The 23,782-nt window shown below is 36.8% G+C and overlaps 1 protein-coding gene across 5 annotated transcripts in view; it reads right to left on the bottom strand.

Annotated features, from left to right (window-relative positions):
* The window catches only part of ZNF248 (zinc finger protein 248), a 40,364-nt gene extending 16,839 nt beyond the window's left edge, over positions 1 to 23,525 (bottom strand). Inside the window, exons 1-3 of one of the 5 annotated variants that reach the window (XM_079136828.1) lie at positions 22,699 to 23,520; positions 20,929 to 21,028; positions 20,791 to 20,832 (exon numbers count right to left, since the gene is read on the bottom strand). In XM_079136828.1, coding sequence (XP_078992954.1) covers positions 20,791 to 20,805 — 15 coding nt within the window. In that variant the 5' untranslated portion in view covers positions 20,806 to 20,832; positions 20,929 to 21,028; positions 22,699 to 23,520. Of the gene's footprint in view, positions 1 to 20,790; positions 20,833 to 20,928; positions 21,029 to 22,532 lie in introns of all 5 variants that reach the window. The other 4 variants (XM_079136830.1, XM_079136829.1, XM_079136827.1 and 1 more) reach the window with 4 other exon arrangements.
* Positions 23,526 to 23,782: the final 257 nt, after the last annotated feature.

Here is a 23,782-nt window from a genome sequence, read left to right on the forward strand (position 1 = left end):
CACTTGAATAAACCCTACTTTTAAACTAAAACAACAAGCTCAACGACCAAAATCCAATTCGAAAACGGTAATATGAGAGATCAGAAATATGTTACCCTCAAATAAAGAAGATTGTTAAATCCGAGGCAGTTAAGAAGCAGATACTAGAAAGCTCTCTGCCTTCCATTTGCTTAAAAGCAGGACACAGATTTCCCAAAGACATCCTATCTCCCCCTATCTCCCCTTCTTTCAGAGAAAATAAAGATTAACTACTGATGCAATTTTAGAACATTATCAACTGAGAGATGGTGCTAAAAGCATCAAAATTACCAAGTTTTAATAACCAGCCAGTTATTTGCCTTCCCACAAGTTGCTGCCCCTGTAGATTCAAAGCCCTTTTCCTTTGTCTTCTCACTTTTCTAAGAAATTACTGTTCTCTGTTGAAGATACTGTAAAAGGTAGAATTCAAAACCACCTTGACTCTTTGAGATACAACTTGGGTAGCTACATGTGTTATTGGGTGTGCCCCAAAAGCTTATGTGTGAGACAATACAAAAAAGTTTAGGGGTGAAATGTCTGGGTTATGAAAGCCTTATCCTAATCAGTGCATTAATTCACTGATATGGGTTAACTGGATGGTAACTGTAGGCAGGCAGAATGTGGCTGGATGAAATAGGTCACAGATTTTATATGCCTTTGGATTTTATATTTTGTCCCTAATGGGCAGAGTTCTTTCTGTTTCCTGGTGGTCATGTCCTGAGTTGCCTTCTCCCACCATGCCCTTCTGCCACAATGTTCTACCTCATAGGCCCAGAGCTATCAAGTCATCTATGGACTCTGAAACTACAAGCCAAAATACTTTCCTCCTCTATTGTTCTTGTCAGGTCTTTTGGTCAGAGGATAAAAATGCTGACTAAAACATCATGTATATATAAAATATACATGTTAATAAATTTTTGTTTTTCTTTGGTTAATCTGTGTCTAGTTAGAGGGACCCACTTCCAATTAAGAATCTATGGGGGTTGAAGGAAAATTTATTCTTCCTCTACAGTTCAAAGACGAACTACTCATTGAAGAGAATATGCAAACAGCAAATACATACATGAAAAGATTTTCATGAAAACTGAAACCACAAATGACGTATCACTACATACCTATTGAATGGCTAAGACAAAAAATGGTGGTAATCCCATGAAATAGAAAGAATGAAGAAAAAGTAGATTATACATGAACTGGCTAGTGGAAATATAAAGTGGTATGTTTACAGCAGCCTTATCTTTAACAGCCCAAAACTGGAAATAAACCAGAGGCCCTTCAGTAGAGGAATGGTTTAAATGTGGCACATCCATAATATGGAATACTATTTAACACAAAGGAATAAACTACTGATACAGAAACAACCTGGATGAATTCCCAGAGAATTATGGTGAGGGTGGGGGACATGGGGGAGGTCCAAAAATGAATCTCAAAAGATTAAATATTATATGAGTCCTTTTTTATAGTAACCTTGAAAGAAGATAAATAGACTAATCGTTGCCAGGGATTAAGGAGGTGGTTGCAAGTGTTGGGTCAGGGAAATGACAAGATCAGAATAGAGGCGACTATAGCTATAAATAGCCAACAGGGGTTCTGGAGATATGGTTCAGTGATGTAGCACTTGCCTAGTATGAGGCCATGAGTTAGAGCCCCCACCAAAAAGGCCAACAGGAAGGGTCCTTGAGGTGATGGAACTGACTTAAGCGTGGTGGTGGAATACATGAATTTACATATCTTAAGCGTGGTGGTGGAATGCATGGAATTTACACAATGTGATAAAAACCACACATGCCCAAATGATAGACAAATGAAAACATTTAAAACTGGTGAAATGTGAGTAACATTGGTGGATTTTGTAAGATGTTACCATTGGGGAAAACTATATAAAGGGTACATGGGATCTCTCTGTATTATTTCTTACAAATACATGCAAATTCATAATTATCTCAAAATAAAAGAAAGAAAAAAGTTGAAGGGTAAGCAAAGGATAGAAGGCAATTGACTAAAGAATAAATGAAAAAAGATGACTAATTTAAAAAGCTAAGTTAAGGATTATTAAAAGTCATGTTCATTAATTGTTTAGTCAGTTGCCTTCTATCCTTTGCTTACTCTTCAACTTTCTTTTTTATGGATTTTTTTATTTGTAGGCTTTTTCATATTGAAAATACTAAAAATTGTTTTACATAATTCTAATATTTCATCTATATCTTACATTTGTATCAAGGAATTTTGCATTAATCATGTATACACACACATGTGTACATAAATGTGAAGTAAAATAAAAAGTTCTTGCTATTAAGAAAAATCAGTACTATATATGTAAGAAAATTAAGGCAAGAAGCATGAGGAAGACTTTTAATTTCCCTGTGTCAAAACCAGTTATTTAACTCTGACTCTCTGGTTTGTATCTTACTAAATTTCATTCTGATTTGTTGGATTTGTTTAAGTTCCTTCTGCCAATGGGGCTTTCTTGTATGTTTGCTTTTTGGTTCTTATTTTTGCAATACTGGGGATTGAACCCCAGGGTGCTCTGCTACTGAACTACATTCCCAGTCTTTTATACTTTTTATTTTGAGGCAGGGTCTCACTTAATTGCCCAGGTTGGCCTGAAACGTGATTCTCCCCATTCAGCCTCCTGAGTCACTGGGATTACAAGCATATATCACCATTCCTGGAAGGTCAGTGCTTTCTTTGTAATTCTGCCCTTAGTGGTAGGGGGAAAGTCATTCATTCTGAAGAGAAAATTATATATTTTATAATAAGAGAATTGAATACAAAATGTGGGCAGTATTTCTGCTTGGAGTTTACATTTTTGGATGTTTTCAAATCATTTAAAAAATGTACTGGTAGTAAAGTACCCTGTCTACACTGCAGGCTAGAGATGGATGACCCAGAGGGAATGCTGGGAAAACAGACATAAGGATGACTAGATTGAGAGAAAGAAAGATGTAATACTGTGAAATTGGAATAATTTATATAAATTTGACTCAGGTATACTTTGCCATTTGTATTGATCTTTTCCAATATAGGATATAAGACAAATCTGAAGAAATGTCATCTCAGGGCATGGCCACCTTGGTCTGGGGACTCAGGCCAGGGTCTGGAGATATACTAGGGTACATGCAGGTCTGCTTGTACCTCAGGTCTTTCTGCTTGGTGTGGTAGTGGGTGCCTGGCTGCCTCTTTGCAGGGTCACTCCTTTGAGTAAGTGTATGGCTGGTGGTCTCTCTACAAATTGAAAGGACATTGAGATCTTGGAACTGTAGCAAGACAGGGCCTAAGGAAGCTGAAGCCCAGGTCCATCACAATACAGTTGGGTTTGCATGGGCCGGTCTGGGTCTGGCAAGCTTGTGTAAAGCTGGAGGCTAGGGGCAGTTACCCAGGGGCAGCACAGGATGAAGAAATGGGAGAAAACTGGGCTCTCGCCAGCTCAGTGAGTTCTGAAGTATGACCAGATAGAAGGGACCAGCTACAACGGGTGGGAAGACTGTAAGATGGTGTCAGGTCATCTTGCTATCAGCTTACCCACTAAACTGCTCCAGCACCCACTGCACTGGAGCTAACATCAAACTTCAGACAACCCCACCTATTGGTGGAGAAGGGAAGCTGAGAAAATTTCTGAAAGCCAATGGAAGCAATCATTTTAATTTTCCATTTGAGACTTTCCTCCTTTTCTTCACCCTCTGCCTTTCATTTAAGATGGTACATCATTTGCATTGGGTGCTGTTAATATTGGTCTCCCCTTTAAAGGTGAGATACTGGAAACCTTCAGGGACACAAATTCTACAGGGTAGAATCCGTACTGACTCATCGCTATACCACTAGATGAGAAGACAAACAACATGAAACAACAAGGGAACAAAGTGCCTCAAACAAACCAAGATGTTCCAACAATAGAAACCATAGAACACATAGTAGAAGAAATGTCAGAGATGGAGTTTAGAAAATACATAGATTGATCTTCAAAATAAAGGATGGTATTGGAGAGAAAATACAGGAAGTGAAAGATGACTTCAATAAAGAGGTAGAGATTATAAAAAGGAATCAAGCAGAAATCCTTGAAATGAAGGAAACAATAAACCAGATTAAAAATTCAATGGAAAGTATCACCAACAGACTAGACCACTTGAAAGACAGAACCTCAGTCAATGAAGACAAAATATATACTATTGAAAATAAAATTGGTTGCACAGAGAAGATGGTAAGAAACCATGAACAGAACTTCCAAGAAATATGGGATAACATGAAAAGACCAAATTTAAGATTTGTCAGAACAGACCAAGGCATGGAGATACAAACCTAAGGAATACACAATCTTTTCAATGACACATATCAGAAAACTTCCCGATCTAAAGAATGAAATGAAAAATCAACTACAAAAGGCTTACAGGACTCCAAATGTACAAAATTACAGCAGACCCTCATCAAGACACATTATAATGAGAATGACTAATATACAGAAAAAGGATAGAATTTTAAAGGCTGCGAGAGAAAAAAAAATCAAATTGCATATGGGGAGTAACCAGTTCAGCTCTCAGCTGATTTCTCAACCCAGACCCTCAATGCCAGGAGGTCCTGGAATAACATATATCAAGCTCTGAAAGAAAATGGGTGCCAACTGAGAATTTTATATCCAGGAACATTAAGCTTCAGATTCAAAGATTAAATAAAAACCTTCCATGAAAAAGAAAAGTTAAACAAATTCAAAGCCCGAACTAAAGAACATTCTAAACAAAATATACTATGAAGAGGAAATGAAAAAAAAAATAATAATGAAAACCAGTAAAGGAAGGAACTACACTAAAGGAAAGGTCAATCAAAGGAGAAACCAAGTCAAGTTAAAAACCAAAAATAATCCAAAATGACCAGGAATACAAATCATATCTCAATAATAACCATGAATGTTAATGGCCTAAACTCATCAATCAAAAGATATAGACTGGCAGATTGTATTAAAAAAAAAAAAAAAAGACCCAACAATATGCTGTCTTCAAGAAACTCACCTCCTAGGAAAAGACATCCACAGACTGAAGGTAAAAGGTTGGGAAAAAAAACCTATCATTCACATGGACTGCAGAAGCAAGCAGGGGTTTCCATCCTCATATAATAAGACAAAGTGTACTTCAAACCAAAGTTAGTCAGAAGGTATAAAGGAGGAAACTTCATACTGCTTAAGGGAATCATACACCTACGTGAAATAACAATCTTAAATATATATGCCCCAAACAATGAACATCTACATACATCAAACAAACCCTTCTCAATTTCAAGAATCAAATAGATCACAAACACAGTAATACTGGGCGACTTTAACATACCTCTCTCACCACTGGATAGATATTCCAAACAAAAACTAAAGAAAGAATCTATAGAATTAAATAATACAATCAATGATTTAGACTTAATACATATATATATATATATATATATATATATATATATACACACACACATAGTATTTCATATTTTATCCATCATGGAGTAAATACACTTTCTTCTCAGCAGCACATGGATCCTTCTCTAAAACAGACCAAATGTTATGCTGCAAAGGGGGCAATCTAAAGAATTTTCTATACAAAATATAGAAATATTAACCCTGCATTCTATGAGATCATAACAGAATGAAACTAGAATACAACAATATAATAAAAAATATAAGCTACTCAAACACCTGGAGACTAAGCAGTATGCTATTGAATGATGAATGAATAAATGAAGGAATCAAGGAGGAAATAAAAAATACTTCGAGGTAAATTAGAACACTGATACCACATATCAAAATCTCTGGGACCCTATGAAGGCAGTGCTAAGAGGAAAGTTCATTGTATTGAGCTCATACATTAAAAGAATAAAAAGTCAACAAATAAATGATGGAATATTACATCCCATGGCCTAGAAAAAAAAGAACAAATCAACACCAAAAGCAGTCGAAGACAGGAATTAATTAAAATTAGAGTAGAAATCACTGAAATTGAAATAAAAGAAACAATTGAAAAAATTGACAAAACAAAAAGTTGGTTCTTTGAAAAAAAAATGAAATCTTAGTTACACTACAAGAAGAAAGAGAGAAAAAACAATTTACTAAAATTCATGATGAAAAAGGAAATATCAGGATGGATAAAAATGAAATACAGAAGATAGAAACTAGTTTGAAAATTTACACTCAAATAAAATAGGAAAACTTGAAGACACTGACAAATTTCTAGAGACAAATGATGTACTCAAACTGATGCATATACAATTTAAACAGACCAATTTTAAGTTATAAATAGAAGATGCCATCAAAAGCCTACCAACCCAGGACCAGACAGATTTTCAGTCCAGTTCTATGTATCAAAAGAATTAACACTGATACTCCTCAAATTATTCCATGAAATAGAAAAGGAGAAAACCTTTCCAAACTCATTCTATGAGGCTAGTATCACCAGGTAAAGATATATCAAGGAAAGAAAACTTCAGACCAATATCCCTCATGAACATAAGATGCAAAAATCCTCAATACATTTCTGGCAAATTGCATGCAAAAATATATTAAAAAGATAGTGCATCATGATCAAGTGGGGTTCATCCCTGAAATGTAAGGTTTATTCAACATATGGAAATCAATATATGTAATACATCACATCAGTAGCCTTAAAGACAAGAATCATATGATTATCTCAAGAGACGAAGAGAGCATTTTACAAAATACAGCACCTCTTCATGTTCAAAACACTAGAAAAATAGGGATAGTAGGAGCATACCTCAACATTGTAAAAGCTATCTATGCTAAGCCCATGGTCAACATCATTCTAACTGGAGAAAAACTGAAAGCATTCCCCCTAAAACCTGGAACAAGTCAGGGATGCCCTCTTTCACCACTTCTATTCAATATCGTCCTTGAAACCGTAGCCAGAGTAATCAGACAGATGAAAGAAATTAAAGGGATACAAATAGGAAAAGAAGAACTCAAACTATCACCATTTGCTGACAACATGATTCTATATTTAGTAGATACAAAAAATTCCACCAGAAGACTTCTAGAACTCATAAATGAATTCAGCAAAGTAACAGGATATAAAATCAATACCCATAAATCGAATGCATTTATATACATAAGCGATGATCCACTGCAAGAGATACTAAGAAAACTACCCCATTCACCATACCCTCAAAAAACAAACAAACAAACAAACAAACAAACAAACAAAACCTTTGGAATCAATCTTCAGAAGAGGTGAAAGAATTCCACGATGAAAACTACAGTACATTAAAAACTTGAAGACGACCTTAGAAAATGGAAAAATCTTCCATGGTCTTGGATAGGCAGAATTAATATTGTCAAAATGGTCATACTACCAAAAGTGCTATACAGATTCAATGCAATTCCTATTAAAATCCCAATGATATTCTTCATAGAAATAGAAAGATCAATCATGAAATTCATTTGAAAAAATAAGAGACCCAGGAAAAGCCGAGGCAATCCTTAGCAAGAAGAGTGAAGCAGGAGGCATCATACTACTAGACCTTAAACTATACTACAGAGCAATAGTAACAAAAATGGCATGGTATTGGCACCAAAATAGACATGTAAACCAATGGTACAAAATAGAAGATGCAGAGACAAACCCATATAAATATGGTTATCTCATACCAGACAAAGGTGCCAAAAATATACATTGGAGAAAATGTGTGTTGGGAAAACACCATATGTAACAAAATGAAATTAAACCTCTATCTCTCACCCTGCACAAAACTCAACTCAAAGTGAATCAAAGACTCAGGCACTAGAATTGAGACCCTGCAACTAACAGAAGAAAAAGTAAGCCCAAATCTTTATTATGTTGGTTTAGGACCTGACTTCCTTAACAAGACTCCTAAAGCACAAGAAGTAAAATTAAGAATCAATAAATGGGATGGATTCAAACTAAAAAGCTTATTCTCAGCCAAAAAAACAATAATTTGAAGAGAGAGCCTATAGAATGGGAAAAAATCTTTACCCACCTCAGAGCACTAATCTCCCAAGATATATAAAGAACTTAAAAAACTTAACACCAAAAAAAAAAAAAAAAAAAAAAAAATTACCCAATCAGTAAGTGGGCTAAGGAACTGAACAGACACACTTCACAAAAGAAATACAGTTGATCAACAAATATATCAAAAAATGTTCATGTCTTGCAATTAGAGAAATGCACATTAAAACAACTCTAAGATTTCATCTCACTCTAGTCAGGATGGCAATTATCAATAATACAAGCAGCAATAAATGTTGGCAAAGATGTGGGGGAAAAGGTACACTCATAGATTGCTGATAGGACTGCAAATTGGTGCAACCATTTTGGAAAGCAGTATGGAGATTCCTAAGAAAACTTAGAATGGAACCATCATTTGACCAAGCTGTCTCACTCCTTGGTTTATAATCAAAGGACTTAAAATCAGCATACTACAGTGATGCAGCCACATCAATGTTTTCAGCAGCTCAATTCACGATAGCAAAACTATGGAGCCAACCTGAAAGTTCTTTGACAGATGAATGGATAAAGAAAATGTGGTACATATATACAATGGAATTTTACTCAGCCTTAAGGAAGAATGAAATTATGGCATTTTCAGGCAAATGGATGCAGTTGGAGAGTATCATGCTAAGCAAAAAAAGCCAATCCCCAGAAACCAAAGGCTGAATATTTTTTCTGATAAGTGGATGCTGATCCATAGTGGGGAGTGTGTAGGGAAAAAGGAAGGAACTTTGAATTGTACAGAAGGGAGTGAGGGGATGGGTGGGGTGAGTCCAATGAGAAGGATGTTAGAATGAGACAGATGTTATTACCCTACATACATGTATGAAAAAAAATTTTTTTAAGTATTTATCACTGTCAAAAAAAAGATAATGATAAAATAAATAAAGGTTAAAAAAAAAACAGTCAAGAAAACCTTAGAAAATAAGACAAATGGGGAATTTCATGGAAATAAACAAATAGATAAGTTATACAAAAAGGATGTAACTCAGAGATGCATCTAAATGTATATAATACATTGATATGTGGTAAAAATACAACTTCAATTTAATGAAAAAAGATGCTTCATAGTAATAAGTGGTTTGAATAGATCATTGGTTTCTGAAAGGAAACCCATCTGGAACATTATAAGGCAGTGAAAATGTATTTGAGAGTTCTGCTTCTAATAATGAGAAGGTGAGCATGGTGATGCTTGCCTGTAATCCCAGCTATTCAGGAGGTCGAGGCAGAAGAATCGTTAAGTTTGAGGTCAGCTGTGGCAACTTGGTGAGACTCTGTCTCAAAATAAAAATAAAAAGGGCTGAGGATATAGCTCAGTGACAGAGCACTCCTGGGTTCATCCCCCAAACTGCAAAATGGAACAAAACATAAAAATGAGAAATTTGGTCATTAAATTCAACTCTCCCCTGGCTGGTTCACCACCTAAACATACACTGAGAATAACCAGATGAAAATATTAAAATTAAAAAAATTTTTAAAAATCATTTTTTAATTTTTTAATTTTTATTTTTAAAGTTGTTTTGAAGGCATCAATATCTAATAAAACAATAAGAATTATAGTAACCAGATTTGGAAGACCTACAGAGGCAATTCTAACATTTGGGGCATCCTAATTTGAGAAGTGCTAAGAGGTTGAGAAGCTGAGAATGAGGTAGGACAGAAGAAATAAGGACAGAAAGAGGAAGTACACAAACAGGAAAGAAAGAGGAACTGTACCTTTAAATCCATGAACACCCTCACCTTCACTCCCCAGGTGTGTTTTTCTCCAGGCCTGAATTCTTAAAATGTCCAAAACATCTTAATCCAGCTAATTAGTGCCTATTTAGTTTGTTAATGTATTTTTAGACAAATTAAAAGAAGCCTAGAGAGAGAGTGTGTTAAAAAACACATGATACGGATATAGTCCAAGTACCATCTAATAACTAGATAACATCGCCCTAAAGATTCTGAAGAAAACCAGATCCCCGTGACCCACTCTGGGCTCCTTGATCAAAAGAACTGAGCTCATTAAGCTAATGCCACCACACTTATTCTTATGCTCACCATTCACAAAGTTTCCTTTAAAAAATAAACCTGAGAGCCCAAAAGTGTGTCTCACTCTCAGTCAACTGCACTTCTGCTCCCTATGAGTGTGCATCCTGCTCTATTGCTTACTTTACTAAATAAATCTTGCTTTCCTGAATAATATTTTTCCTTGTGCCTCTTCTGATATATCCTGAAATACCTTTCTCTGGCTTACGCCTCTGACAGGGCTGAGCTGAGGTCCCCTTTTCCTTTCTGGGAATCTCACTGTACCCTATCCAGTGATGGGAAGAACTATTGATAAATTCATATCATTAAGGAAACAAATACTGGAATTTAAAGTCTAATGAATTTAGTTTGAAACCCAAAAGTTGAATGTGACCGAGATATATTCCAGCCCTAGGCATTTATCATACAGAAACTACTTAAGATAACTACTTAAGATAAGTCACCTTAGGGGGTTGCAAGAAAAATATATAAATCCTGTCTTAAAGAAGAAACCCACATCCTGAGCCTCAAAGGCCTGACCTGAATCAAAACTAACCAAGCATCAAGTGAACAAGATGATATTGTTGAAAATAAGGAGGAATCACATATGATAAAAAGAGACCACAAGGGAGCTCATTAATGGAGCTATATAATATTAAATACAAAAAGACACATATTTGAGGACTGATTATTCAAAAACAAAGATTAAAAACTCCTCAACGGGGAGGTTCAAGATGATGACAAATTACAGGAAGGGTGCACTTCCCAGCAGTTCCTTAGCTTAAGACTTAAAAAGCAGGAAGACCGCTCCTCAGCAAGGTGGGTGACTAACAGAATTCACTGAAATTCAACACTGGAGGGCAAAATAATCATAAAGAAACAAAATTGGAAGTTTTGAACATAAAAAAATAATACTTTAGAGATGTGCCAGTTTGGCTGTTGATGGTGCTACCAGTCCACTGCAGAGGGCAGGGGAACATGGGCAGAGAGACAGAGAGGAAAAATCAGCAAATAAAACTGCATTGGGAGAAGCTGTGGAATAGAGTAGGTTGGTCTTAACTAACCCAGAGACAGTGGGGGAAGTTGATGAGTGAAAAGCAATTAAATCATCCACCAAAGGGTGGAGAGTCCAACCAGAATCAGCGCTTCAGTGGTGGGAAACATTTTTTAGTGGCCTCAGGCTAGAAAGAAGAGGCTAGAGATTGGGAATTCATAAAGGAAGTTGCTGGCCTGACCCTAGCAGATGCCTACTGTGAGATTCAGAGCATGGACCAACATGATTAAACACGTGTAGAAAGAACTGTGCCTAGGGTGATACAGGCTGGGGATACCAACTGGCAACCCATATGAGCATCAGGGAAGATGCCAGTAAATGCCTCAAGACAGGTACATCTGTACTCCAGGTCTGATCCTGGGTAATTCACAATTATGGAGATGGAATATTTGAAATCTATCAAGGTTTAGACTCCTTACCCTAAAAGTGGAAATTTCTGAAGGCCCCTGGGATCCAGACATTCAGCAGAGATCAGCATCTCCCCAGCAACAGAGGGATATAGCCAAAATCTCAAATATCCACCCACAGAGTTTTAAGGTTCAGTCAAGACCAAACTCTAGTTACTGGAACCTCCAATTTATAACTCTGCACCAGTTCCAGTACAGGAATACCCCAGCTCTCATCCTATACTGGAAGCTGAGAAGCTGAGAGTTACTACAGTTAGCTTTGGCTTCTGGACCCAAAAGGCTGACAGCTAAGGGAGGAACACAAAGATATGAGACCCCAGCCCTTGACCCCAATATATACAAAGAATAGCACATCAGCATAAGCAATGAACATCCATTCTTACCAACAGTTTTGATCACCTCACCAGAAATAAGCTCTTTTTTTCCTATCCCCTTTTTCCTTTTTTTAGTTATTATTATTTTAATTTTATTTCAAACACACATACATACACACACTTTTTTACATTCTGCGTTATTGTGTGTGTGTGTGTGTGTGTGTGTGTGTATGGGTATGTGAGTGTGTGTGTGGGGGGGGGTGTTAGTATTCTATGTGGACAGGTTCAAAAATTTATGATAGTAAATGTTCATATAATTTTTCAGTCAATTTAATTGCTCTCTTTTTCACTGTTTTTTTTTTTTTTTTCCCCCATTTTTTAGTATTAGGGATTGAACCCAGGGGCACTTAACCAATGAACCACATCTCCAGTCCTTTTTTTATATTTTATTTAGAGATGGGGTTTTGCTAAGTTGCTGGGGGTGGCTTTGAACTTGAAATCCTCCTGCCTCAGACTCCCAGGCCATTGGGAGTACAAGCCTGTGCTGCCATACCCAACTGGCGCAGTAAAATTTTATATGGGTTTGTTCTCTTGATCTTTTATTTGTTTTTTCATTTTTTAGTTTTTGTTCCTCTTATTATCCCTTCTTCTTTCTCTTCCACCACTAATAACCAACTTTTCCTGTACCCTCTTTCTTTCCCTTTATGTTTAGTTATTTTTTATTTCCCTCTCTTTACAGCCATCATCTGATTCCTCTCTCCTGCTTCTTCTTTGTTCACTTTAAAAATATTTTGAACTTTCTCTTGCCTTCCAACCATATTTTCTCTTCATTTAAGGAACTGTAATTCCATTATCTGGTAGCATTTTATAGTTTATGTAATTAGCACCTCATACATGGTGTGACTATTAATGCAGCTGACAACACAGTAGACACTTGCTGGTTTATGTCTGGTCTAGGTCATAGATGTTGACTACTAGCACTGATGTTAAAGACTGACCCCACTATTCCTCTACAGGTAGTAGAGATGTCCAAGTAGACACTGGACATTTATTTTAAGGATGTACATTGGTTGTTAACTTTATTGCTAGTCCTTGCCACATTTCTCTAAGAGGAGCTGTGAAATGATCAGGATACTTCAAGCTCACAGAGGAGGTGAGTTACACAAAATTCAGTAATACTGATTCTAACTCCACACACAAACTAACCCTACTTCAGCCTCAACAATACTTCAACATATAAAAGAGAAGGAAGAAAAAACTCAAAACCAACATCTATGCCTGAAGTTAGAACAACTAGAAGGGGACCTCAGGTCCACTCCTAGACATCTACTCATATAGCAAAAACAGAGAAGTCACTAGAACAAAAAAGATAACTACATACTGATGGACACATATAAGAAGAGGAAGGGGAATCCAAATGCAACTGATGCACAAGTAAAAGTCCTCTGAAAACATGAGGAAACAGGCAAACAAATCTCCCCACAAAATTCACAGTCCAACAAAGGAACCCATATATATAGAAGTGGATGAAATTTCAGAAGAACCCAAAACAATGAGTGAACTAAAAGAATATCTAAGGAATGAATTAGAGAGCAAATGAAGGAGGTGAAAAGCCATTTCAAAAAAGAAATAGAGATACTGAAAAGCAACTAATCAGAGCTCCCAAAAATGAAAGGCACAATGAATCAAATTAAAAATTCAATTGGAAGTATCACCAACAGTAGAGATTATAAAAAAAAAAAAAAAAAAAAGAACTCCAAACCTCAAAGACAGAACTCAGGCCTTGAAGACAGGGTATATGAACCCAAATACACAGTATGCAATAAAGGAAAAAAAAAAAGACCATGATCAGAATACACAAGGACACCAGCAAAAGATCAAACCTGAGAGTCATTGGGAAAGAAGAAAACATGGATATAGGGGCTAAAAGCATTATGAACCTCTTCAGTGCAAGAGAAGCCGAAAAATTTCACCACCTTAGAAACAAGATAGACAGTCACATATAGGAGGTACACAAGACACCAAAATGACCAAAACAGAACTTCTCCAAGATACATTATAATCAAAATGCCTAACATATAGAAAATAAGGAAAGAATATTAAAAGCTGGAAAAGAAAAACGTCAGGTCACATTTAGAGGCAAACCAGTAAGGCTTACTTCTAAGTCTCAAATGAAACCCTAAAATTGAGAAGAGTCTAGAATGAGCTCTAAAAACTCTGAAAGAAAACAATTGCTAGTTAAGATTGCTATATCCAGCAAAGTTATCTTTCAGAATCAATGGACAAATAAAAACTTTCTAGATAAAAATAAACTAAAAGTGCTGACCACTAAAACAACACTACATAGAGCTCTTAAAGATAAACTGTACAAGGAGGAACCCAAAATAAATCCCACAGATCCCAAACAGACGAAGCTCACTGGAAGAACAATTAACTAAATGAAAATCAACACAATTAAATACAGCAAATTAACCAAAATGGCAGTAAATAACGGTGATCTATCTATAATAACATTCAACAGAAATGTTCTCAACTCCCCAGTTAAAAGGCACAGATTGTCAGAATGGATTAAAAACAAGATCCAATTATACACTGTTTGAAGAGACACATCTCATAGGTAAGACATTCACAGGCTAAAAGTAAAGAATGGAAAAAATATTCCATTCAAATGGAGTCCAAAACCAAGGAGTAGATATTCTCATATCTGCTAAAGCAGATTTCAATCAAAAATTAATCAGAGGAGACAAAGAAAGCCATTATGTATTGGTGAAGGGAACAATTCAACAAGAAGATAGAATAATACAAATAATTATGCCATAAATCTAAGTGAACCTAATTATATAATACACCACTTCTTCACATTAAATCTTACTACAATAATACTGGGTGATTTCAAATACCCCTATCCCCAACAGCCTGGTCATCTAAACATAAAATCAATAAAGGTACTATAAATTAAATGGATCCACAAGATATATATATATATATATATATATCTGAATTCATTTTCTTCTCAGCAGTTCAATGAACTTTTAAAAAAGCAGACTATATTCTGGGTCAAAATCCAAGTCTTAGAAAATACCATAAAAATTGATATATTCATCCATCCTATCAGCTCATAACGAAATGAAACTACAAATCAATAGCAAGAAACATTATAGAAACCACATAAACACATGAAGATTGAATAATACTCTTAAACAAGGAATGGATCATAGAAGAAATGAGAGAATAAAAAAAACTTCTAGAAACAAATGAGAACGAATATACAACATATCAAATCTCCAGGATGGCATGAAGGAAGTTCTAAAAGGCTACTACTTTACAGCATTGAAAGTTTACATTAAAAAATTAGAAAGAGTCCACAAAAGCTAATGTTACACCTACAAGGCCTTAGAAAAGGAAGAAGAAATGTCAAAATTAATAGAAGACAGTAATAATTAAGATCAGAGCTGAAATTAATGAAATTGAGAATAATAAAACAATATACAGAATCAATGCAACAAAGAATAGTAGTTCTTTCAAAAGATAAACAAGATTGATAAACCCCAAGCCAAACTAACCAAAAAAACAAAAAACAAACCAAAAAACACATTAAAAAACTCTTCAGGGAAATAGTTGAAAATAGTACTCCATGTTCAAATGTGACTGATCCCTGGGATTCAAGTTTGGTTCAACCTACACAAGTCAATAAATAGAAGTAAGGACAAGAGTCATGATTATTTCAATAGATATAGACAAGGCCTTTGATAAAATCCAGCATTCATTCATGTTAAAAATGCTGGAGAAACTAGGAATAGAAAGAACTTACCTTAACATTACAAGGCTGTATACAACAAACTCAAAGCCAAAATCATACTGAATGAAGAAAAATTAAAAGTATTTCCTCTAAAATCATTAACAAGACAAGGACGTTCTTTCTTACCACTTTTCATTCAGTCCTTGAAACTCTAACCAGAGCAAACAGGCAAGAAAAGGAATTTAAAGGAATACCATGTTTGCTGATAACATGATCCAATGCCTGCAAGACCCAAAACATTCCACCAGAAGACTTCTAGAGTTTGTAAATAAATTCAGCAAGGTAATAGGATACAAGATCACTATTCACAAATCAAGAGCTTTCCTATTCTTCAATAGAAATTCTGCTGGGAAAGATATCAGGAAAACTACCCCACTCAGAATAACCTCAAAAAATAAAATAATAATTTAGACTAACTCCCAATTATTTTATTTTATTTTGTAGAGGAGGTGAAAGCCCTCTACAATGAAAACTAAATGAATACTGAAGAAACTGAAGAATATCTTAGGAGACAGAAAAACCTCCCAAGTTCTTGAGTAGGCAGAAATTATATTGTCAAAATGGCCTTACTAGAAACACATCACACAGATTCAATGCAATCCCTGTCAAAATATCAATGATGTTCTTCAGAGAACTAGAAAAAAAACAGTCCTAAAATTCATTTTGAAGAATAAAAGACCCAGAATAGCCAAAGCAATCCTGAACAAGAAGAGTGATGCTGGAGGCATCAAAATACTGGACCTCAATTTATAATACAGGGCTACAATAACAAAACCAGCATGATACTGGCACCAAAACAGACATGAAGACCAAAGGAAAAGATTAGAAGACACAGAGACAAACCCACAGTTAAAGTCATCTGATACTTGACAAAAGTACCAAAAACATATGACAGAGAAAAGATAGGCTTTTTAAAAAATTGGGCTGGAAAAACTGGATACCCTATCTATAAAAATGAAACAAAATCCTTATCTCTCACCCTACACAAGTCCACTCAAAGTGGATCAAAGACGGAGGAACTAGACTAGAAACTTTGCAACTGCTAGAAGAAAACATAGGGCTAACACTCCAACATATTGGCACAGGCACTGATTTCCTTAACAAGATCCCTGAAGCTCAAGAAATAAAACTAAGAATTAAGAAGTGGGTCAGCATCAAACAAAAAGTTTTGGCACAGTGAATAAACTATAAAGAGTGTGAAAAGAAAGCCTACAGAATGGAAGAAAATCTTTGTCAGTTATTCCTGAAAGGGTTTTAACATCCAGAACTTAAAAAGAACACTGAAACAAACCAAGAAACCAAATAACCAATTAATTAATGGGCAAAAGAACTAAAGAGACATTTCTCAAAAGAAGCACAAACAGTCAATAAAATAAGAAAAAAAGTTCAACATCCCTACCAATTAGAGAAACATGAACCAAAACTATATTGAGATTTCATCTCACCCCAGTCATAATGGCAATTATCAGGAATACAAATAATAAGTTGGGCATGGTGGTACATGCATGTTATCCCAGAGGCTTGAGAGGCTGAGAGAGGAGGATCGCAAGTTCAAAGATAGCCTCAGCAATTTAGCAAGATCCTAAGCAACTTAGCAAGACCCTGTCTCAAAATTAAAAAAAATAAATAAAAAGGGCTGGGGATGTGGCTCAGTGCTGAAGTGCCCCAGGTTCAATTCCCAGTACCAAATAAAATACACAAATAATGATAAATGCTGGTGAGGATTTGGGGAAAAGGGTATGTTCATTCATTGTTGGTAAATTAGTATAATCACTGCAAATTAGTATAATCACTTTGGAAAGCAGTATGGAGATTCCTCAAAATACTAGGAATGGAACCACTAGCTATCCCACTCAGTATTTATCCAAAGGAACTAAAATCAGCCAACTATAGTGAGTAGTCATATCTATGTTTATAGCAGCACAACTCACAATAGCCAAAATGGAGTAAATTAATTTCCATTCATGTATGATTATGTCAAAATGAACCCAACTATAATGTACAACTATGATGCACTAATAAAAGCCAAAAACAAAACAAAACAAAACAAAACTCAATGTAAACAATATCTTTAGGGGTACAGAATTTAGGACACTATAACAAAATAAACACAGAGAACCAACATCTTGAGAGGTCTAGATTTAGACAAGAAGAAATAAAGGAAGGAAAAGATGACTAGAAATGTTACATATTCCAAGAGACATGGGGAACTGAGAGATCCAATTAAGTGTGATTGGAATCCCAGAAGGGATGTAGTGAATATTTGAGGCGGGGGAAAACAGCTGAGAATTTTCCCAAACTGATAAAAAAGACATCACACCTCAGAATCAAAACTTTCCAGAATACAGGATAAGTACACAGAGAAAACCAAATAGTATCAGTAATAACTATGAGAAACGAGAGAAATTCTCATAAGCTGCTTTCAAGAGAGAATAATATTTAAAATGTTTCAGGGTGGGTTGTAGCTCAGTGGTAGAGTGGTTGCCTAGCAAACATGAGGCCCTAGGTTTGATCCCCAGCACAAGAAAAAAAATTTGAAATAAATAAGGCTGACTTCTTCAGATAAAAACAACAAAAACTCAAAAGACTAAAAAGATATTGGGATGGTATACTTTAATATACTAAAGGGGAAAGGGGAGTTCTTAATCCAGAATTCTGTACTCAGGGATGTACTCAGTGAAAATATCTTCCAGAAACAAAGAAACACAGCTTAAAAAAAAAAAAAAAGTTGAGAGAATTTCTTACTGTAAGACTTGCAGGAAATAATAAAAGTTCTTTGGGCTAAAGGCAAATGATCATAGATGAAGCAAAAACTGCTACTGAAAGGAAGAAAACACAGGAAAGATCAAGCATTTAAGTAAATAGAAAGCCTACCGCCTAAAGCCATAATGCTAAAGATGTCTTATGATTGAGAGGACAGGGAGAAGAAAACAAGATAACAATAGCACTCAGGGCAGGAAGTGGTAAATGGCATGATACTGCTATAACTGTCAAGTTCTTGCATACTACAATAAACTCCAAATGAATTAGAGATTGAAACATAAAATGCATAATGTGCTAAATTTCAGGAGCAGATTCTTTACAATCACGAAGTGAGAATTTTTTAATTATTCCCTTAAGAGCTACAAAGTTTAAACCTATAAAAGATTGATACAGCAGAAAATAGTAGTTTGCAACTCATAAAAAAGCAAAGCATTATTATCTCTAATATATAAAGAACTAACTAGACATGGGGTGGGAGCAAAATGTGCATAATATATTAACAGATAGCTTACAGAAAAATACAACGCACTCAAACATGTGAAAAGGTAATCAACTTCATCCAGAATGAAGAAAACCACAGATGCAAACTACATAAAATACCACTTTTTAATTATCTGGTGCCCAAAATCCAAAAGTTGAACCACACCTTTATGAGAGAAGCTGTGAAGAAACAAGCCCTCTCATAAACTGCCAACGAGGCTATACATGATAATACCTCTATGACGAGGCAGTCTCACAGTCTCACTAAGCTGATAAAGTGCTGGGACAAATCGACAAATCTATCCAATATATTTGTACTGTGTGTGTGTGTGTGTGTGTGTGTGCGTGTATGTATACATACACACATTTGCATACAAGGTTGCTTATTCTAACATGGTTGCAATAACAAAAGGTTGGAAGTAGTTTAATAAACTTGAATATTTACATTTAAATTACCATGTAATTGTGACAAAGAAAGAAGAAGCAATTCATGTTCTGTCACAGAAATCTCTAGTCCATGTTGTTAAGTGAAAAAAGAATGGAAAATAAGTATATAGTCTTGCTACTCAAAGAGTGTGCCCCTGAGCAGAACTCACTTTAGCTGGAAGTTTATTAGAAATTCAGAATCCAAGATGCCATCTATATGTACTAAATAAGAATCTGTACATAAACATGACACTAGAGATGCACAGGTCCATCTAAGTTGGAGAAGCCCTAAAGGACAATGGATTTCTTCTTATATAAAGGGAGGAGGGGGAGAATATGCACGCATATTTTCTTTTAACCAGAGAAAGAAACACTGGAAGGATAGAAAAGAAATTATTTTTAAAAGTAGGGATCTATAGTAGTGTGACGATACACTCCAGTTTGGGGCTGTCTCAATATACACCAGTTATCCCAGCACACTAATTGTACAGAATTTCTTTCAGTGAAATTGTCTCTGGAGGATAAATATCACCCTGCCTAGAGGAAGCAGCAGAAGCGGAGAAAAAGGGAATGCAAAATTTACATTATCTTTTTTCTGGCTGAAGTTTTAATTTTTTATTAGTACAGTCATTTAGTTTTTAAAACATATTAGTATATTACCAATTCAAAAGCATTTTATTAACAAAAAAAAAAAATCAAAACACATGAAACCAGTCAATAAAACTCATAGAAGAAGTGGGTCAAGGATGGAAATCTGGGCAAAAAAATAACTTGGGGCAAAAGGAAAAGATGCCTTCCTGAGGGCTAGAGAGGAAAACAAGAATTAGAAACAGGGAGAGCTTAAAGGATGGTGTCACAGACACCAACAGAGGAGACATTCAAAATAGAGACTGAAGTCAATACAATATTATCAAATGCTGTAGAACAGTCTAGTAAGGCAAAGACAAAAATATCCACTGGTTTTGACTATGATTTGGTGATTTTTTCTAGAACTAATTCAGGTGAGTGGTAGTAATGGGACAAGGCTGTATTTATCAGGTGGAAATGGAAATGAAAAATGCAAAACATAAGCCAGAACTACTTGCGACTCTACTGAGAATTAAACAAGCCAACACATTAAGGAATGTTGCTTTGAGGACATGTAGCCCCTCCATTCCTCCACATCTTTCAAGTTTTATTCTTGGATTAAGTAGGATCATCAGAGAGCAGTCTACTCAAACTTCTCAGTCTGGTCTTCAGAAAGTATGTGCACTGGGTTTTCCTCCTGCACTGCTTTGCTTCTAGCCATGAAATTATTATAGACAATATATCACATTTATTTCAGGGATGCTATTAGGAAGATCACAGAGAATTTTACACTAACTTGGATAATCTTATGAAATTAAAAGTTCATCTAATTTTGCTAATTGCCCTATGTTGAATTTGCTATTCTACATTTCCCTTAATTAAACTTTTTACTTTTTCTCCTTAAAAAAATGAATCCTTATAAACTTAAAACAAAGTGGGAGTAAATAAACAAAACACTCACCTGGGATTTGTTCATTTTCTGCTCTTATTGGAGGAGGGAAAGCTAAGAGAGAAGGAAGGAGGATGTCAGGAGAGACTTTGCCCGCCTTGCAGTTCCTAAATTCACTTTCCTATACAGCTTCACAAACAAGATACTTACCTGTCCATATGTGGCTGCCATATATGTTGAGTTTAGATATGATACTTTTCACTGAGTGCATGTAAACAAGTTTCTTATGAATTTATTACCAATTTAGGTTCTGTTACACAGAGAAATTAAAAACATGAAAAGATGAATTTAACAAATAACAGTAATCTAAAGAAGGAAATAGTATGGGTACCAGTGTTGTAATGGGAGAAAAACTACACCTCAAACCATATTATTTATTTACCTGTTACCACCATAAATCCCTTGAGGTCAGATAACCCAAGAAATCTCTAACCCTCACCCAGTAAGGGATGGAAGTGTTTAAGGCAAGATAAGATTTTAAAGAATGTTTGTTCTAACTGGCTTCCAGTTTTCCCAAAAGAATTCCTTTTTTTTTTTTTTTTTTGGTACTGGGGCAATTTACCAGTAAGACACATCTCCACGTCTCCCCAGCCCTCCTTGTTTTTAAATTTTGAGACAGGGTCTCACTAAGTTGCTTAGGATGTTGCTAAGTTGCTGAGGGTGGCCTTGAAATTGTGATTTTCCCACCTCAGTCCCTGGAGCCACTGAGCCCAGCTCAAAAGGATCTTTTAATAAGAAAAAACTTTGACCTAATAATGACAAAATGGACAACAATGGCCCAGGAATCTGAAGATCTTATGTTCTTGGTTCTGCCAATGACAAACTGCATGATCTGAATCACTTTCTCACCAACTATTTTTAATATTTCAAATGAGATGAAACAAAGAGGACCTGCCTGTACTACCATACTGTGAATCTATAAGGCCAGGAGAGCAGGAACCTCAGCATTTCTCTAAATTCCACCCTTAGATGGGACACTGAGAGCTGCTAGCCTCAGTAAAGAGTAAACAGAATAGGAAAGGTGAGAGAGGAATTTAGGGAGACAGATGACAACATTTTCTTAGTTGTGGCTGCTGAGCCTTTCATTCCAGCCCATGCTCCAAAGAGATGACATTTCCTGTACAGCCTGGGTGCACCCTCTCAGCTCCAGCTCACCTCTCTCTTCTTAAACTTGTCCCAGACCTTCCACCAGCACATAGCCTCCGATGGCTTCAGAATACTGTTATGATTATACATAATAAATAATAGACAAGTAACAAATAAGGGATAACTTGGAATCCAGGTGTTAGGGCCAGCAAAGGGCCTTGGTGGATAGATAGATCAGTCCTTTTCCTTTTCCACTTCACTAATACAAAAGCCTTAGGGACCAGTCCAAGCTCCAGAAGCAAGGGAGGTCTTTTGGGACCCTCCCAGAGGACTACATTATACATAAATCTATACAATAGCGATTGAAACACTGAAGGTGCCCAAAACAACCCAAACGGCAAATATTCTTAACATCCATAGTTAATAGAGAAGGAAGAGTTTTGCGTGGATTATTCTGTCAGAGTATTTCATTCACACCAGGCTGGCTCTCGCAGCCCCGCCCCTTCCCCATGGATCCTGCGAAAGGTACACGTCACAACGTCAAGCGCGCGTCGCGCACACGTCACACATGCTACGCACGCGCGGTCCCTTCCCTATAGCCCCGCCCGCCGCAGCCCCACTCCCTCCCCGCGGGCCCAGAGCACACGACACGCACACGCACTCCCCACCTGTGGCCACATGACGGCGCCGCCGGCTCAGCGCTGGGGCTGGACCGGAGCGGACCCCGCGAGCCCAAACAGTAGCGTTCCCACGCCACACCCGAGCCCCTTCCCCCGACAGGGATGCACCCGCCTGGATGCCCTTCTTAAAGTCTGCAGACGCCCGAGGTCTCACCGCGAGGTCCGCGGAGCTCCTCCTCTCCGCCTAGCATCGGCCGCCTCCTTCCGGTCTACGGAGCCTCCCCGGGCCCCCTAGGCCTTTGTCCAACCCTCCCGGGCTCACCCGCTGCTCCCTCGCCGTGTGGACCCGGAGGCTGGCAATTGTTTCCCACGAGGGACTGGAGGCCGGGGACGACGAACCGGGAGGGGTTGGGGGGAAAAGGCGGGGGTGCGCATGCGCAAAGGGAGAGGCGGTGCGGCGCGGTGGCTGGAAGCTAGAATTGGGGGTCCTGGCTGCTGGGGTCGGAAAAGTAGCTGTGCTGTGGAAAGGGATGCTGTTCGGAGTTACCGGCCCTCCAGTGCGTCGTCTTCTAGTGTAGAATGAAGCTATCAACAGTGTCTAGCTAGTAGAATTTCTATGAAAATCAAAGGCGGTTTGCATTGTAAAAGCAGTTAAAACGGTATCTGGCTCATGAATTGTTCAGTACTTTTCTCAAGTTTGTGCTTCCAGGTGTATACCATCCCCCTGTCTCTAGAGATCATCTGAAGTTTTTGCCTAGTTTAATGGGAGATTACTATTAGTCACTTCTGCATGAAGCCAGCATACTGTCAGTGCACCCTAGGTTGTGGACCAAAACAGCGTCTTTTATTCTCAAAGGAAAGGGTATGCTTAAGTGTGGTTTATGAATATACATTTATTGGAAACAGAAAATAGGTTCGTATACACATCTGCGGCCAGCATGACTATTCTATGGGATAAAGAAAAAAACTACCAATTTCGTGCTAGGAAAAACCCGCTGGATGGCTCAGGCATGTAATTCCAGCTCTTCAGGATGCTAAGGTAGGAGGATCCTGAAAGTGAGTCCAGGCGGGGCTATATAGGAAGACCCCCCACCCCCACCCCATCTCAAAAATTAAAGGAAAGTTGTTTATATGTAAGAAACTATTCACATATCAAACTTAAGAAAAAAGCCTTCTGATATCGGGGAAACCAAACATACTTTATAAACTAGAACAAAGCATTCCTTTAGCACACATCCTCCTATTTTTTTTTTTTTTTTTTAGGATGCTATTGTGTCAGCAGCAATGGCAATCATTGG

The sequence above is a fragment of the Sciurus vulgaris genome, assembly GCF_902686455.1.
Source record: "Sciurus vulgaris genome assembly, chromosome: 4".
Classification (NCBI taxonomy): domain Eukaryota; kingdom Metazoa; phylum Chordata; class Mammalia; order Rodentia; family Sciuridae; genus Sciurus; species Sciurus vulgaris.